A 15,876-nucleotide genomic window follows, 5' to 3' on the forward strand; every position below is an offset into this window, starting at 1 on the left:
TAGTTGTCATACTTTGAGGAAGTAAAGGAAGGCACCCCCATAAGGAGGTCTGTGTCAAAAACAGTTTTCTCTGGCTGAACCCCAAGTCAACAGCCAGCACCGACTGGCCAGCCATGCAGTGAGCCATGTGGGAAGGGAGTTCTCCTGTCCCACCTGACAAACCCAAGCTGACACTTGAATAGCAAAGACAAGAATTCTTGCCAAGTCCTGCCCACATGGTATATTTGTGAACAAAATAAATAACTTCGATTTTGCCACCAAGTTCTGGGGTATTTGCATACCCAGCAATAGACCCTGGAGCACACCCTAATCACAAACTGATTTTCTCAAGTTGAAAGCCTGAACATACCAACCAGTCTCACATTTATATTGATCAAATCTACTATTTGTATGGTTCGAAAAGGTCATGGAGGTCAGAAACAGATGAACAAACACACATAGCCAGGCACCTGAAAACTCTTCACTGCTTCTTTATTAGGATGCACCCACAGTACAGAACCTCTCACACATCTGTGAAAGGGGAAGGTTACATTTTCCTTTGGGAGCACCTTCATTTTTGTTTCTGTTACCACTTTGAAGAAAGTAAATCATTTCCAAAGAAAGACATTTTAAACTCCAAGTGTTTTAAGATTCAGCTTGCATTTTGTTGTGTTTGAAAAGGAAGTAGCATATTTTAGCCAGTGCCATTAGATTGTTTTGTGGCCTTTTAACTTTCATGTGGATCAGAAGTCTTCACTGTCTGGTTGAACCAGCCTATAATTTTCATATGAAAATTTTCATATCAAAAATGCTTCATTTTTTACCTCTACCCACAAACAGATGCTGTTTAAAAAAACACACACACAACTAAATTTAAAGCCAGTCATGAATCACAGCATTTCTAACAGGGAAAATGAACTTTTGCTGCCCTCTCCTGCTAAAACAATGAAATACTAAAATACCAAAAGATGCATGAAGCTAAAGCGAAATCCTCAAACCAAAAGCAATGGACATGTCATTCTCATTATACCTCAATCAAAAATCAGACAACAACCAGAAAATGTATTGGTAATATTTATATTTGAAAGTTCCCCATTGATACATGAGGTCTGGATTACAACTTATATACAATAAGTGATTTCCAAAAAAGTAAAGAAAAGAGAAGGGAAAGAAGGAAAGACGGGGGAGGGAAGGGAAGGAGTGGGGTAGAAAAGGAAACCTATATTCATAGACGTCATAATCTGGGATGTTTATTTCCAAGAGAGATGCTACTGCTGCAGTCGTGCACAAGAAGCAGCACAAATTAACATTCCACTCGATTAAAACCTGCTCAGCTTTCTCTCAAGATGCACCATCCTTTTAGAGTTTCAAAATTAAATACTGAGAAATATAAAATGCGTTGCCAATATAGCTACTACAAAAATTCTTTGTGGCTCATTCCTTAACTCCACTCAGAGAAGCAGCTGAGCCAGAATATAAAAATAAAAATATCGATGTGCAAATAAAATATCACTGATCATGTCTGGTGCCACCTTTTTTGTTCTAGGTGACTGTCACTTTGTCATAACATTGGTAATAGCATCAAAAGAGAGAATCTCTTTATTATTTCTTGGGCCAGGTCAGTGCATCCAATTGAAGGGGAAAAAACAAAACAGAAGGAAAAAAAAAAACAGAAACACCTCTGAACACTTAAAAATGCCAATAACATCCATACATCTTCCCTTTCCCACCCACCCCCCCGGCCCCCACAAAAAAATAAAAAAGCTTTTAAAGCTCTAAATATACTTTTTTTTTTCTTTCCATAGTGTGATTGAGCCTAGGGCTATACATTTAAGTATAGCAGGTGCAATTATAAGCAATTCCTGGCTCTGCACCCTGGACTGTCCCACGGATAGAAGGAGGTACAAAATAAATTAAACCCTTCCATTTAGGCAATTGAGCCCAAGATGAAGGAGTATAACCCTGCTTGTGAGTATCCAGAGGCATTGAGGGTATTACTTATATCTCACTTTTTTTGTTTTTTATTTTATTTTATAAAAAACAGATGTTAGGGAGAGCAAAATATAATAAAATTTCAAAGGACAAAAACTAAACACTGAGGGAAAACAACTGGGGACACCTGCACAATGAGAAAAGGAATGCATGCTTGATTCAAAGTATGAGATGGGTCAATTCACTCACATGGTTGTTCTAGGCCCACAGCCTAAGGCCTCAGCATCCTTCTAAACCACAGGGTTTTGTTTTTTTTGCTTTTCTTCCAAAGACACTCTTAATCCTACCCCTGAAACCAATATGGTAGGGATAAGGTTGGAGTGATCCTCACTCACTAACTACAATATTTGCTATTTAAAAAATATATTTATATATAGTTCTGGAAATTAGGAAGCAAACAAAATATAACACAAAGATGCATTTGTCACAATGAACTCAAGTTGCAGCAACAGCAGAAATGTGGGAAAGGACAAAGAGAGAGGGCTGCTGCAAACGCAGCAAGTGCGTCCTTAAATATGTCACACAGTGCAACAGTCGGGTTACCTCAGTCACTCTGCGTCACTGGGTACAACATGACACATGTCACATTGTCACTTTCGGTTAAAATAGAAAAGACAGTGTTTCTTCTCAGAAGTTGCCCTATGAATTTTAGACATGTATCTATAATAGCTTCTTTAAATATGTCTAAAATTTGGCTTTATTCTTCTCAGTTTGGAATGCTCAACATACGAAATTGACATCAAGGATATCGGTACAGCTTTCACCTTAACTCTGAGGACAGGGTAAGGTGCAATAAAGAATCCTGGTCTTTCTCATTTCAAATGACTGCATTTCATTCTAACGGGCAGAGATATAGTTCATAAACCTGTGACCTTGATAGCAAACAAAAGTTCACATTGTCAAAATTAAATATAAAGCAAAGTCAAAACTCATGGGCTAAAATCAAAAGGGCTGAAGGAGATGGTTTGTTACAAATTTATTTTTATCTTTAGCATCTGAACTTGCACCTTTGCTCCAGCACTTTTAAAGTAAGTTCTTTCATCTTTGGCAGCTTCTGCCAGCTTTACATTGAATCCCCTTTAAAGTTCTTTAAAAAAAAAAAAAAAAATCTATTAATTCCACTAAACCATGTTGTGTTTGATATTGCATATAACTCTTTTACTGCTGTTTCTTTTTCAGAATTAACAATGCCAAGTTTTGTTTTTGTTTTACAAAGTTACTGAGATGACAATGTCCATAGTTGGCTGACTTTTTATGCACAAACTGTGACCTGATAATCCTGAAACACTTAATAGGGGAGAAAGGTCAGCGGCTTCTTTTTTTTTTCCTTTTTTCTTATAAAGAATAAAACTGCATATTCTAGCTTATATTTTAAATGGAAGGAAGAAGATATACAAGCCCATATTGATACCATATTTCTATTAAGAGCAACAACAGTTCATATGTTCCTGTTTGCTACTATCACAACTCAACACATGAACGCAGAGTCAGCTCCATATCACGAATACTGCTGGAAGGGATGGTTTAGGATTATCAACTCACTGCTGCCATGTCCATAACAAGCAAAAGCATCCTGGAAATAAATCCCAAAACACATATCTTTCAGTACATGATAATGCAACTGCATTAGGTTAAGTACACAATGTACACAAGTTTTATCAGCATTTTAACTCCCCAAGATGTAAGATTCCTCTTTCAAATACAAAGCAGAGAGCCAGTAAGATATATCTATAATACAGCCCTAGATTTTGTGTGGTTTTTTTTTTTGTTTGTTTTCTTAAACAATTTGGTCACAATGCACCTTTGATATAAAAGCATTTTTAAACTTTATTATTAACACTCAGGACATTAGGAATTTCCAGATTTTTTTCAGTAGCATTTGTAGAACCACTTTTGGTAACAAATACAGTAGTTAGGAATACGCATCCAATTCAGAATGCATAATAACGTTTATCCTGAATCCTTTCTGGCTAAAAACAGGGCTGGCGCTGTGATGGGATATAGAACGAGAATCTACAAAAAACACTGTAATATGTTTGTTTGTTTGTTTTCCCCAGAGGCTACATCCTCTTTTTGCTGGAATACTTTATAAATACATATTAAAAAGTAAGGCAACAACTCCAAACAGTCCAAGCTGTTTGCTCAACTCTATTCCCAATTAGATTCACAATCCTGGCAATCAATTTCATGGTTGTACTGTTCAGTGTTTGTCTTTCTTATTTCAAAATGGTCCAAAAGGATGTCTCCTGACATTTCTAAAACATCTCTGGTATGTGTGTTCAATGATGTACATAACTAATACTGGTCAGGTACTGAACCCTATCTTGTCCCAGTGCCTGTTTTCAAAGGATTCAAGACATTGATCTGGATTCACCATAAACTCATGCATGAATCCAAAATTCCCTTCCCTACTATGTTTATCACCTGTTCTCTTTTACTCCTAATTTTAAAACTAAAGGAGTACCAGGACTACCTGGTTACTGGAAAGATGTTCATTCCAGTAAATGAAACTTTTACCACGGGACCTTTATAATTCATAGCCCCATTCCACATTCAACTCATGAAGATGTGCAAAAGGAAAAGATGTCAAATTACAGTCAAGTTATCCAGAGGAGGATGTTATACAAACTTATAAGGAAATGACAGTCTTTTTTTTTTTTTTCCTTTCTTTACTATAAATACATTTAACAGCTTAGCAGAAAGACAAGCTAAATTTAAGATTGTTCACATTTGAAAATTGTTTCATACTCTCTGCTAATGATAAATAAGGAACTCCCAATAATGGAATTTTAATATAGCAATTTCATCAACAGATCTCTGAAGACTCCTTTTTTTTTTTTTAAAGAGGGTTAGAACAATAATTACGTTTGCCAAGTTCTGAGAAGTCCATCTACTGTCCAAACTTTGGATTGAAGTCCTTATTTTTTTTTCCTTTACTTAGAGACAGGTATATACAGTGCTGTTGTAATAATGAAACAAATGTGAAATCTACTGTAAGGTTGCACAATACAGAAAACTGTGGCTCCATCTCCTACGACATAAACGTGTGATTCCACAGGTTAGCGATGGTGGTGGTGCTGTTTTCGTTAAGTTGGAATTATCCCATCACGTCTGAGACCTCTCTTTAACTCCAGATCCTCCAGTTTTTTCCACAATTCTTCACGTTCCTTTTCTTTCTTTTTCTCACTGGGGAAAAGAAAATAGAATATAAGGTAAACAACTGAGAAAGTTTAAAAAGATTATCCAACAATAACTGCCCCTTTGACATACTTTAATCCAGTCTTTTTAAATATCTCTGAAAACTTGTAGGTGTTTCATCTTTTTGGTTTTCTGCTCTTTTTTTTTCCTTGACACATATATAGAAACATAGAGTAGGAAATGACAAGAATATTTTAAGATTTCATTTCACATTAATATTCCTTTACACTTGACTTAATAAGGAAGATTAACTTCAGAATACCAAGAAAAAAAATGATCAACATTTATAAGTATCTGTTACCCTAAATCCAATGGCATATTAATCATTTTTACTTTGGGTCTAGTTCAAATCTGATTTTCTTTTTATCTCTGAATAGTTTCTCAAAGGGGTTGCTAGAGATGACACTGATATAGAGAATGTAGTAGGTCAAGAAAACATACTTCCTCTTTATTATGGTCCATTTTTTTCTACATTATATGTATGTAAAGTCTTTAGTAGAATCTTGTTCTTAAAAATATCAAACAAAAGAAACCAAATTATGAATTTATTTTATACCTATATATAAAATTAAACATCCTTTCTTCTACAATTTAATTCTCAACAGAACTTTGTTGATATTATCAGTTATTAAATTTTTAATGTTCCAAGCCTTTGAATTTGGCTCAATATCAATTTGTGACTTAACAGACTTCAGATTTCACTGTTTGGTTAAAATTTTCCCAAAAACTAGATGTTCAAAATAGGGTAAACAAATTTTATTTTGCCAAGGACATTTTTAGATTACCATACTTTTATAAAAGAAAAGTATGAAGTAGTAACTATGAAGTAGTAAGTACAGAATCCAGGAATACATGGCTACACTATAAATTCATATTTATTAAAAATAACTCACTACCCTGTTCCAAATTTCTTCATGTTGTGACGAACCAGTAAACAGCAGACCTGATAATATTTGTGAATCCATAAATTCAGATAATTCCTAAAAATAGGGGCTCTACTTCACTTGGGAAGAATTTGACTTCACTTAGCAAGACTTTTGTACTTCACTGTAGTACAGTATATTTATTCAGGGAAGGAAATCCACATAAGTGAAATGTATATATAATTCCACTGCCTTGTATTTTTTAAGTCATTACCAGCTTTTTAAGTTGTACTGATTATCTACAGCAACAGAAATTAATCTTCATCTCCCCCGCCGAAATACCTCTAGAAATATCTAAAGACTTTTACATCCCCATTCCATCATTTTATAATTAGTATTTTGGCAATTTAAGCCTTGTTTACTGCAACTAGTTTTAACTGGCTCAAATACACTTGACACAACATGAATTTTAGTAGGCATAATAGTTTTTCAAACAATTACCTACTTGGTAACTTTGACCCTGAGAAATTTTATTTATAGGGCAATAATTCTCCAACCATTATGGATCCTAGATACCTAACTGCAAAGCAAAACTGGTCAATTATCACTTGGTTTCTCAGTACAATCTGGGGATAACATTAGGCCCATCTAAAGATTTATTTATTTATTATTGGCTGTGCTGGGTCTTCGTTGTTCTGCAAGCTTTTCTGGTCGTGGTGAGCGGGGGCTTCTCTTTGTTGTGGAACAGGCTTCTCAATGCAGGGGCTTCTCTTGTGGCAGAGCACAGGCTCCAGGCACTTCGGCTTCAGCAGTTTCACGTGTGGGCTCAGTCACTGTGATTCGGGCTCTAGAGGGCTGGGTTCAGTAGTTATGGCACACGGGCTTAGCTGCTCTGCGGGATGTGGGCTCTTCCTGGACCAGGGATCAAACAGGTTTCCCTGGCACTGCAAGGCAGAGTCTTAAACAATGGACTCCCAGGGAAGCCCAACATTAGGTCTAAATAAATGTTATGATAGAATATGGATTTGAAAGTAAATTCTGCTGATCCTGCTGAGTTTCAATGCACATTGAGCTTTTTACTTGGAAGAGGAGGAAGATAGTAAGCAAGGGCTTTAGAGACTTTATTCAACTAAAAAACAACTTCAACATATGTTAGGTTCTTATTGCCCTAATTTGCAGTTTAAATGAAGAGCTGACATGATTAAACACTCATAATCTTGTTACTGAGGTATTTCACCAATCTTTGATCAAGAGTTGTATAGCAATCAATGCAGTCTACCCTAGGGGGCTTTTCTTCTAGGTAAACTTTTTGCTGAGTTATCATACATCTTTTATACTGACAGCTTTATCTTCAAAAACCCTAAGTATTTCTGATATAGCTTCTGTCACCCCTATTCTTTCCCACTTTTCTCTCTCTCTGTAGGTGGCAGTTTAAAACTTCACTTCACTTAGCTGTCATACTAGGGATAATGTGAAACTCCCTGTTACAATTTCACAGAGCACTAATGTTGACATATGTATCCACCAGTGTTAGTTACTTATTCCACCCACCATTTTCAGGTGAGTAATACTAAAAAAATGTTGATCTGAACTGCAACAGTTACTAACTTCTTGCCTTCTAGAAATAAATCCTCTTTTCATTTCTTGTCGGGACTCTGTGTGACCCATGCACTGTAGCCCACCAGGCTCCTCTGTCCATGGGGATTCTCCAGCTAGGAATACTGGAGCAGGTTGCCATGCACTCCACCAGGGGAATCTTCCCAACCCAGGGGTGGAACCCAGGTCTACTGCACTGCAGGTGGATTCTTTACCATCTGAGCCTCCAGGGAAGCTCTTGTCGGACAATACAAATCTCTTTAGTCTCTTTTTCTCTTCCTATATCCACAAAAAAACCCAGTATTTCCATCTACTAAGTATACCCTTGTATAGCTAATTAGACAAAATACTACAGTTCTTAAATAATCCTTCTGTCATTAAGAAAGTCCACTCACTATAAATCACTTTAAAACACCAGACTGTCATAGTCAGCTTCATAGTGTCTATTTGCTGTTAATTATCTTTTTCAAGAGTCTGACCTATTTAGTTTAAATGATAAATGATCATAAAACAATTTTGAAATTCAATAAAAATGAACAAAATTAATTCAAATGATTTGAATATTTTAGAAATAGGTCTTCAGTAGTCTTAATGGATTTCTACAGATTTAATCCTTATTCAACTAGGAAAATAAAAATGGGTTTTTAGTTACTATAAAAAGAAGGATATTATGTACAATGCACTCCTTAATGGTATATCACAGTATGAAAATTTGCCCTGTATTTCCTTCACTTAAATAACATTTTTTAAAGATTTTAAGTTTGAAACATGGAGGGTTATTATAAATCTAATGATTTGCAACAACTACAAATATAGTAAATTAAAAATTCTTTAAGTCTGGTACAACATATCCAATAACTGATTTTTACCTCAACGTGGTATAAAAAAAACTCAAATCTCTTCTCTCTACTATTAAACACTTTTCGTATGCCATGAAGTTGCTCTTGTATACCACATCCTGGTCATTTTTTAAAAAATCACTATGACGATCCTCTGTCCCCTGCCACCAAACCTTTCCCTTCATTGCTCCTTTTATCTAAAATCCAAGTAACATATTAAAAATCAGGAAAAGGTGCAAGGGAATCACAGGCAGCTTTTCTCAGGAGGTTTAGCCAGGTCCTGAGTATGAACACTGGGAGCCTTGAAGGTCTGTGGTTTTATAATATACACAAAGCTGACATTTTCTTCTGGATGAGAAAAGGCAACCCAGCAGTTCAACTACTAGCGAGCTCTCTAGACTTTCCTCAACCTCTCCAAGTACATAAAGTCGGGGTCTGAATATTTTTGTGCCCCCAAAATTCACATGTTGACATCCTAAACCCAGAGGTCATGGTATTAGTAGGTGGGGCCTTTGGGGTGGATTAGGTCATGAGGGTGGAGCCCTCATGAATGGGATTAGTGCTCTTATAAAAGAGACCCCACAGAGATCCCTTGCCCCTTCCACCTTGTGAAGACACAGTGAGAAGGTACCAGCTCTGAACCAGAAAGAGGGCCCTCATCCAACCATGGTGGCACCATGCTCTTGGGTTTCTGGACTCCAGAAGATTTTAGTTGTTTGGAAGCTACCCACAAGATACCTATAATGTGGTATAGCAGCCCACACAGACTAAGACACATCTTTTGGAAAGTTGAATACACTGAACAGGAAATAACAAAATTGAAGAATCATGTAAATGAAATCAAGAAAGACCCATGAAACCAGAAGCATTTATTATAATGAGTTCAACTGGTTTCTACTCCCTTTTGACCTTAAACATATCAAGATTTGCATAATACTCTTTACCTCCTTGTTTTTTTCACTGCCCTCTAAATCACAGGAATGTGCTGGGTTCTAGTATAGAAAGTTAAGTTCTGGGTTAAAGAGCTAAACAAAAAACATGCCCTATCTCTCTTGCTGCTGGAGTGAAGGACAAATCAGCCCAATTCTAGTTCAGAATGGGAGTAATCCAGATGGCTAATGACCTGATGGGTCCCCTTATGTGATCCTCAAACACCAGTTATGTGCCAGGCTTCTAACCTGGATGCGGAAGGGAAGGGAAGGAGGAAAGCAGCCTTAACCAAAATGACACTTTGTCACCCAGTGGCACACTAATAAAGACACAGCTAATGCACACGCAAAAATGAATATGGAAATAAAATCGTGCTGCTTAGGATTTCAGGTACAACTAGGCAAATTCAGCAAAGAGCAAGGAAAGAACTCAATAGCTTTATGTGCAGCTGACAAAAAAGCTTTAAAAAGTTACCGCTGACGATCTGACTTGTATGTGGCTGTCAGCTCATCAAACATGGTGCTGTTCATTTCCATAAACGCCTTTAACACATTGTACACTAACGCCACAATAGCCCTGGAAGCAGAGAGAAAGGAACATGTTGGTTAGTCCTACATAAAGGGTTACTGCCTGAAGAAAATGGATGTACAATCTTTACCTGCATGAGCTCCTCACACTGCATAGTCTCCATCCCTTTTTTAGTCACAACAACTAGAAATGACCTACAATTCATTTCCACATGAAGAGAGCTACATTCTTTAGACAAGAGAATCTTTCTGAGGGATTGGCAGGATTAGAAAAAGAAAATCTAATTTTGCCCTTCGAATCATTGCTACCCAGAATAGACTTGCCTATGGGCACTTGTTAATTTCAATTAATAAAAAGGCAAGTATAAAAATAAAGCAACTTCACCCTAAAAATGAACACTTGTGGCAGGACCAACCTTTGAGACCTGAATTTGCATAGAATTTTATTTTTAAAGTGATAATATACATAATTCATCAAAATCAAAGGCTGTTCCCATGGTAACAAATTTTATATATCTATAATTCATATTCAAAGATGATACCAGGCCCCTGTAAGTTGGGCAGCTTAATATGAGTTACATTTCTAGTGGTGATTTGCATCAGTCCTCTTGCTGACTCAACGCACAGGCTGAAGGTAATTGGCTAGCTGGTGATCGCTGCTATCAGCGATAGAACACTAATCAGCTCAAGAGCCAAATGGCTGCCCATGCTTATCAAGTCTAAGAATAAGCTCTTGGCAGTGTGAGGACTCTGCCATGACGAGCTTAGTATCTTCAGACTAGAATCTAAATAACACTTCCCCGTACAAAACTATACAACATTTCTCCATTTTGCATGTTTTCCAACACCACTGAAAAAGGCATTCCTTGGGTGTGAAGTTTCTAAAACTAAAGTGTGTTGCTTCTGCCCTGTGTTCATTAAAAGAGAAACTTCAGCTGTCTTTTGTTGAAAAGAAAGACCTTCTGAGATATGACAGTGATGGAGCTGTGACGGAGAAAAGGCAAATACAGTCTGCTGAGAGGTTAAGAACACATGCTAGAACCACTCTCTAGGTTCTCAAGAGGCTATCTACATAATGAGAGTTAACGGTTTGCCAACTCTTATATTTTTATAAGCTTTAGTCACAAATTTGACAAATGTGAAAAGTGAAAAATTTGATATTTTATAGTTGTATGCAAAACTTGTAGACAAACTATGGAAATGCCAAATTATATTTGATTTTTAATGCCACAGTCAATTTTCTTTCTATGTCATACAGAAATATGTAAAGTCATTCAAACACAGAATGCTTTAACTTTCATAAGACTAGATGATAAAAAACATTCAAAAATGTTTTTTCCCTCTACAGAACATGTATAATGACTGAGTGGGTTTTTAAAAAATGGATCTTGCTAAAATGCAAATCAATTCAGACCACTTCCCTTCCTTCAACTCTCTAGTGTTTCCTTATTATTTACTTGGTGAAGCCTCACGTAGGCACTCCTCTACTTTCTGACCCAATCTTCCAGCAAACTTCTCAAATGACCATGTGCTTCAGCTCCCCACATTCACAGGTCTCAGAACATGACAGGTGCTTCTTACCTTTTGTGCCTTTTTAGGTGACGGGTAAACCCACTATCTGAATGGGCTACCCCACCCCATCCACTTGCCCAATTCTTTTAAGATTCAGCATGAGCATCATCACCCCCATCAATATACAAATTTCTCCACTTGATCCAGAGCATCCCCAAAAGATCTTAGCAATATTCAAAGACAGGTTAAGATGCCCTCAAGTAAACAGGTATGTGAACATAACAACACTCAAAATACTGTTTTATAAAAAATCTGTTTACTTGTGGGTCTCCCCAACCAGTCAGTGAATTCCTAAAATGTAAACATTTTACCTTTTCGCACGCATATCTTCAGCATTACACACAACATCTGACACACAGCATGCATACAAAACATTTTATCAAGCAAGAGAGAAGGAAGGAGGAAGAGAGGCCAAAGGAGAGGAGGAGAGGGCAAGATGAAGGCGAGAGGGAGGTATGGAGAGAGTGGGGAGGGAGGAAGAAAGAGAAGGAGGGGAAACTGAAAACTTACGGATTCCAATGTTCTTTTGAAATCCTATAAAGACTGGAAAACATGATGGGAAGGATGACGTTAGAGTTTTCTTCTATCAAACTCATGATGTATTCATTATTCCAATAATAGAGTGCCCTTTCTGCCACCTTTGAGAAAAGAAAAAGAAAATGTTAACAGAGAGAAAAAGACAAAAGTATAAAGACAAGTATAAAACTAAGTATTAATCACACTTTACATTTTTGTGGGTTTAAAATCTTTCACAAAGTTCCAAACTGGTTAATCAATTTGGGGAAGAAAAAGAAGATCTGCTACCTGCTTATTTTTATTCTCCTTTTAACACATTTATTCTCCTGATTCCACATTTTCCCTACACAGCTCGCAAGCATCAGACACCTTCACCCTGCTTCTAAATGCCATGCTGTTTCCCCATCACTTTAATTCCCTTCCTGGCTCACCTCTTTCATCCCACACAGTTCAGATCAACCACAGGGCCCAGCACGTAGCTGGCCTTCAGTCAATAGCTGCTGTAGAAAACGCAGCTGCCCACCTCTGCAGAGCAGGCGCATTTGCTAAACACCTTTTTGGCCAGAGACTGTGCCCAGCCTGCAGGCAGAATGTGTTATCTTACCACCACCCGAGGAGTGGGCACTACTCTTCACACGAGGGCACTGAGGTTCAGAGGGATGGGGAGCCTGGCTAGAGTCACGCTGCTTGTCAGTGATAAACAGAGACGTGAGGCCAGCGCCCAGGCTCCTTCCAGAGTTCACTTCTGGTCCCCTCTTTTGAACTGGGTAAGCCAGGAGGAAGTCACTCAGTTTTGGACTTAGGGATATGTATGTACACACACTTGCTGTCTCAGACCTCTTTTTTCTGACTGCCACATTTACCAACTGACTCTCTGAACTCAAAGGAATGCTTCAAAGAAAACCTAAAAACTCTAAAAAGCAATCTAAGATAACAATAATAATTCAAGTAAACCAAAGTATCAAAAAAAAAAAAAAAACCACAAAAACTCTAAGAGTAGTTATATGGGGAAAGGAAAAGAGTTGCTTCTTTCATTTACACAGATTAAAGAAATTATGCTTCATTTAAATACATTTAATAAATCTGTCCCCACCCCCTGCACAAAACTCATTTGCTGAAGCCCTAACTTCTAGTGTGAGTGCATCTGGAGATAGAAGGTAACTAAGGTTAAAAGAGGTCATATGGGTGAGGCCCTAATCAGATAGGCTTGGAGACCTTCTATGAAGAGGAAGCGTGAGATTTTATTTTTTCCTCAAGCATGCAGCAAGGAAAGACCACGTGAAGACACAGTGAGGAGATGTACAAGCCAGAAAGAGCCCTCCCGACAGCAGACCATGCCGGCACTCTGAGCTCAGACTTCCAGCCTACAGAACTAGGAGGAGTCAATTGACATACATGTGCTCAAGTCATGTCCAACTCTTTGTGACCCCATGGACTGCAGCCCACCAGGCTCCTCTGTCCACAGGGTTTTCTAGGCAAAAATACTGGAGTGGGTTGCCATGCCCATCTCCAGAGGGATCTCCCCAACCCAGAGATCGAACCCATGTCTCTTGCATCTCCTGCATTGACAGGTGGATTCTTTACCACCAGCGCCACCTGGGAAGCGCTATGGAAGTCTGCTGTGGTCTAAATGTATCCTCCACAACTCCTACATTGAGATCCTAACTTCCAAAGATGATAGAATTAGTGCCTTTTCAGAGAGACCCCTGAGAGTTCCCTAGCCCCTTCTACTACATAAGGATACAGCAAGAAGTCTGTGACCCAAAAGAGAGCCCTCACCCAAACATGCTGCCACCCTGATCTCAGAGTGCCAGCCCCTGGGACTCTGAGAAAAGTTTTCTGTTGTTCATAAACCACCCAGTCTGTGGTATTTTGTTAAGTAGCCCTAAGACACAGCCCCAGTGGATTAAGACACTCTGTCTCCCTTCAATGCTTCTGAGCTTCACTTGAGTCTAAGTCTTCCTGATAATGCTCATTTGGAAAGAGATTCCTGCTCTTTGCCCTCCAGTACCCCCAAACACATAATAAAAATTGAATAATAAGGTAAACGATCCAAGTATTTGAGCAACATAGACCATGTGTAATATGTAAAACATCTACAAACGGTCCTGCATTTTTAAAGAAATCTAGACATGTGTCCGGAGAAGGAAATGGCAACCCACTCCAGTGTTCTTGCCTGGAGAATCCCAAGGACGGGGGAGCCTGGTGGGCTGCAGTCCATGGGGTCGCTAAGAGCCAGACACGACTGAGCGACTTCACTTTCACTTTTCACTTTCACGCACTGGAGAAAGAAATGGCAACCCACTCCAGTGTTCTTGCCTGGAGAATCCCAGGGACGGGGGAGCCTGCTGGGCTGCTGTCTATGAGGTCGCACAGAGTCGGACACGACTGAAGCGACTTAGCAGCAGCAGCAGACATGTGTCATATATCATCTGAATGTGATGGTTCATGGAATGGTTTCTATTTTTTTTTCTTGGCTCTGTGGTACAACTGCAAGATTAGATTACTGACTTGACATACTAAAGATGTCTTTAGGTCAAAAATTAGAACAACAACCAGTGTCTCTAACTATGCAAGATAATAACAGCTCAGAGGGAAGTCTACCATCAAGTCCATCATGCTACTAGTGGGGCTTTGTACTGCCAACTGCAATCTGAACAATCTCTTCCAAGCAAGAGGCAGTATATAGAGTCAGTTCTCTAGGTCTGTGATTTGGACCCTTGATGAGACAACCAAATTATAAAACCTAATCATCCATCCTTCTCTCCAATGTGGGTACCACAGCACAACTAAAATGGCCCCAGTGGAGAAAAGGGTTGCCCAGGCTCACCTTCCCTGTAATCTCTCGGAGTGGCCACAAGGAGGCAGACTGGTGCCACAGGAAGGTCACAGGCTTTCACAAGAAGCTATGCCATGTGATTCCTCACTCCCTCTCAACTTGGGAACTTCAGCAAATCATTTTATGAACTGCCTTTTCCTTATCTAGAAAGTGGAGGGGGGGAGTCTCATAGGATAATATGAAGTTCAGGAGTAATATATGTGAAACATCTAACACAGTAAAGATGAGCATTCTTTTTCCCTCTTAAGCTTTATTCACCATTCTCTCTCACACCATAGGAGCCCTACCTGTCCACCTCTTTTTCAACCCTTTTATTTGAGACTAGTTATTGTACCACTCTGAAGGTCAGTGTTTACATCTGTAAAAATCAGGATGCCCTGCCTGTAGAGTGGTCGTGAGAATTCAAGTTACTGTACAGAAAGCACCATCACAGTGGATGTCATGTAGCAAGATTTCAAGATGAAGGTGGTGGTCATCAAAAGTATTATTATCGTGTGGAAAAACAGCCAATAAAAACAACAAGTAGCTGGTGTCCATTACATTTCTTTCAACAGAAATAAAACTTGACCAAAGTAATACATGTTGTACAAGCCACTCTGGCTCATGTCCTCTTTTTAACTAACCTGAAAATGGGGGCTAGACACACACTTGGCGATTTGTTTAAACAACGGTTCTTGGATTTTAACAAATTGTGAAGGTTCAATCACATCCAGTATTTCTTCCAGCTCCCCAAGGAACATGACCTAGAAGTACAAGCAAAACACCAAGTGTCAGGTGCTTGATTAAAAAATCCCTACGGACAATGAGGAAAATGAGAGTTATGCACGGTTTTAATATAATGAATATTTATGCATAAAATTGAACATGAACAAATCAGAATTTAACTTATGTTAGATGTTTATTTCCTAAGAAACTCACCGGAGAGTACGTGTTAAGAACAAATTTCCTACAGCATTGAAGATGTGATTCTATTTACTTTGGAAAAAATACTCTATGTGCTACATCTATTTCATAGAGCAGCGGGG

The 15,876-nt window shown here is 38.4% G+C and overlaps 1 protein-coding gene across 3 annotated transcripts in view; it reads right to left on the reverse strand.

Annotated features, from left to right (window-relative positions):
- Window positions 1-454: 454 nt before the first annotated feature.
- PPP2R5E (protein phosphatase 2 regulatory subunit B'epsilon) overlaps window positions 455-15,876 on the reverse strand; it is a 150,268-nt gene continuing 134,846 nt past the window's right edge. For all 3 annotated transcript variants that reach the window (XM_020914283.2, XM_020914282.2, XM_020914285.2), the window contains 4 exons: window positions 15,475-15,594; window positions 12,007-12,134; window positions 9,872-9,973; window positions 455-5,157 (listed from right to left, as the gene is read on the reverse strand). In XM_020914283.2, coding sequence (XP_020769942.1) covers window positions 5,058-5,157; window positions 9,872-9,973; window positions 12,007-12,134; window positions 15,475-15,594 — 450 coding nt within the window. In that variant the 3' untranslated portion in view covers window positions 455-5,057. The remainder of the gene's footprint in view (window positions 5,158-9,871; window positions 9,974-12,006; window positions 12,135-15,474; window positions 15,595-15,876) is intronic.

Source organism: Odocoileus virginianus, chromosome 6 (assembly GCF_023699985.2).
Source record: "Odocoileus virginianus isolate 20LAN1187 ecotype Illinois chromosome 6, Ovbor_1.2, whole genome shotgun sequence".
NCBI classification, from domain to species: Eukaryota; Metazoa; Chordata; class Mammalia; order Artiodactyla; family Cervidae; genus Odocoileus; species Odocoileus virginianus.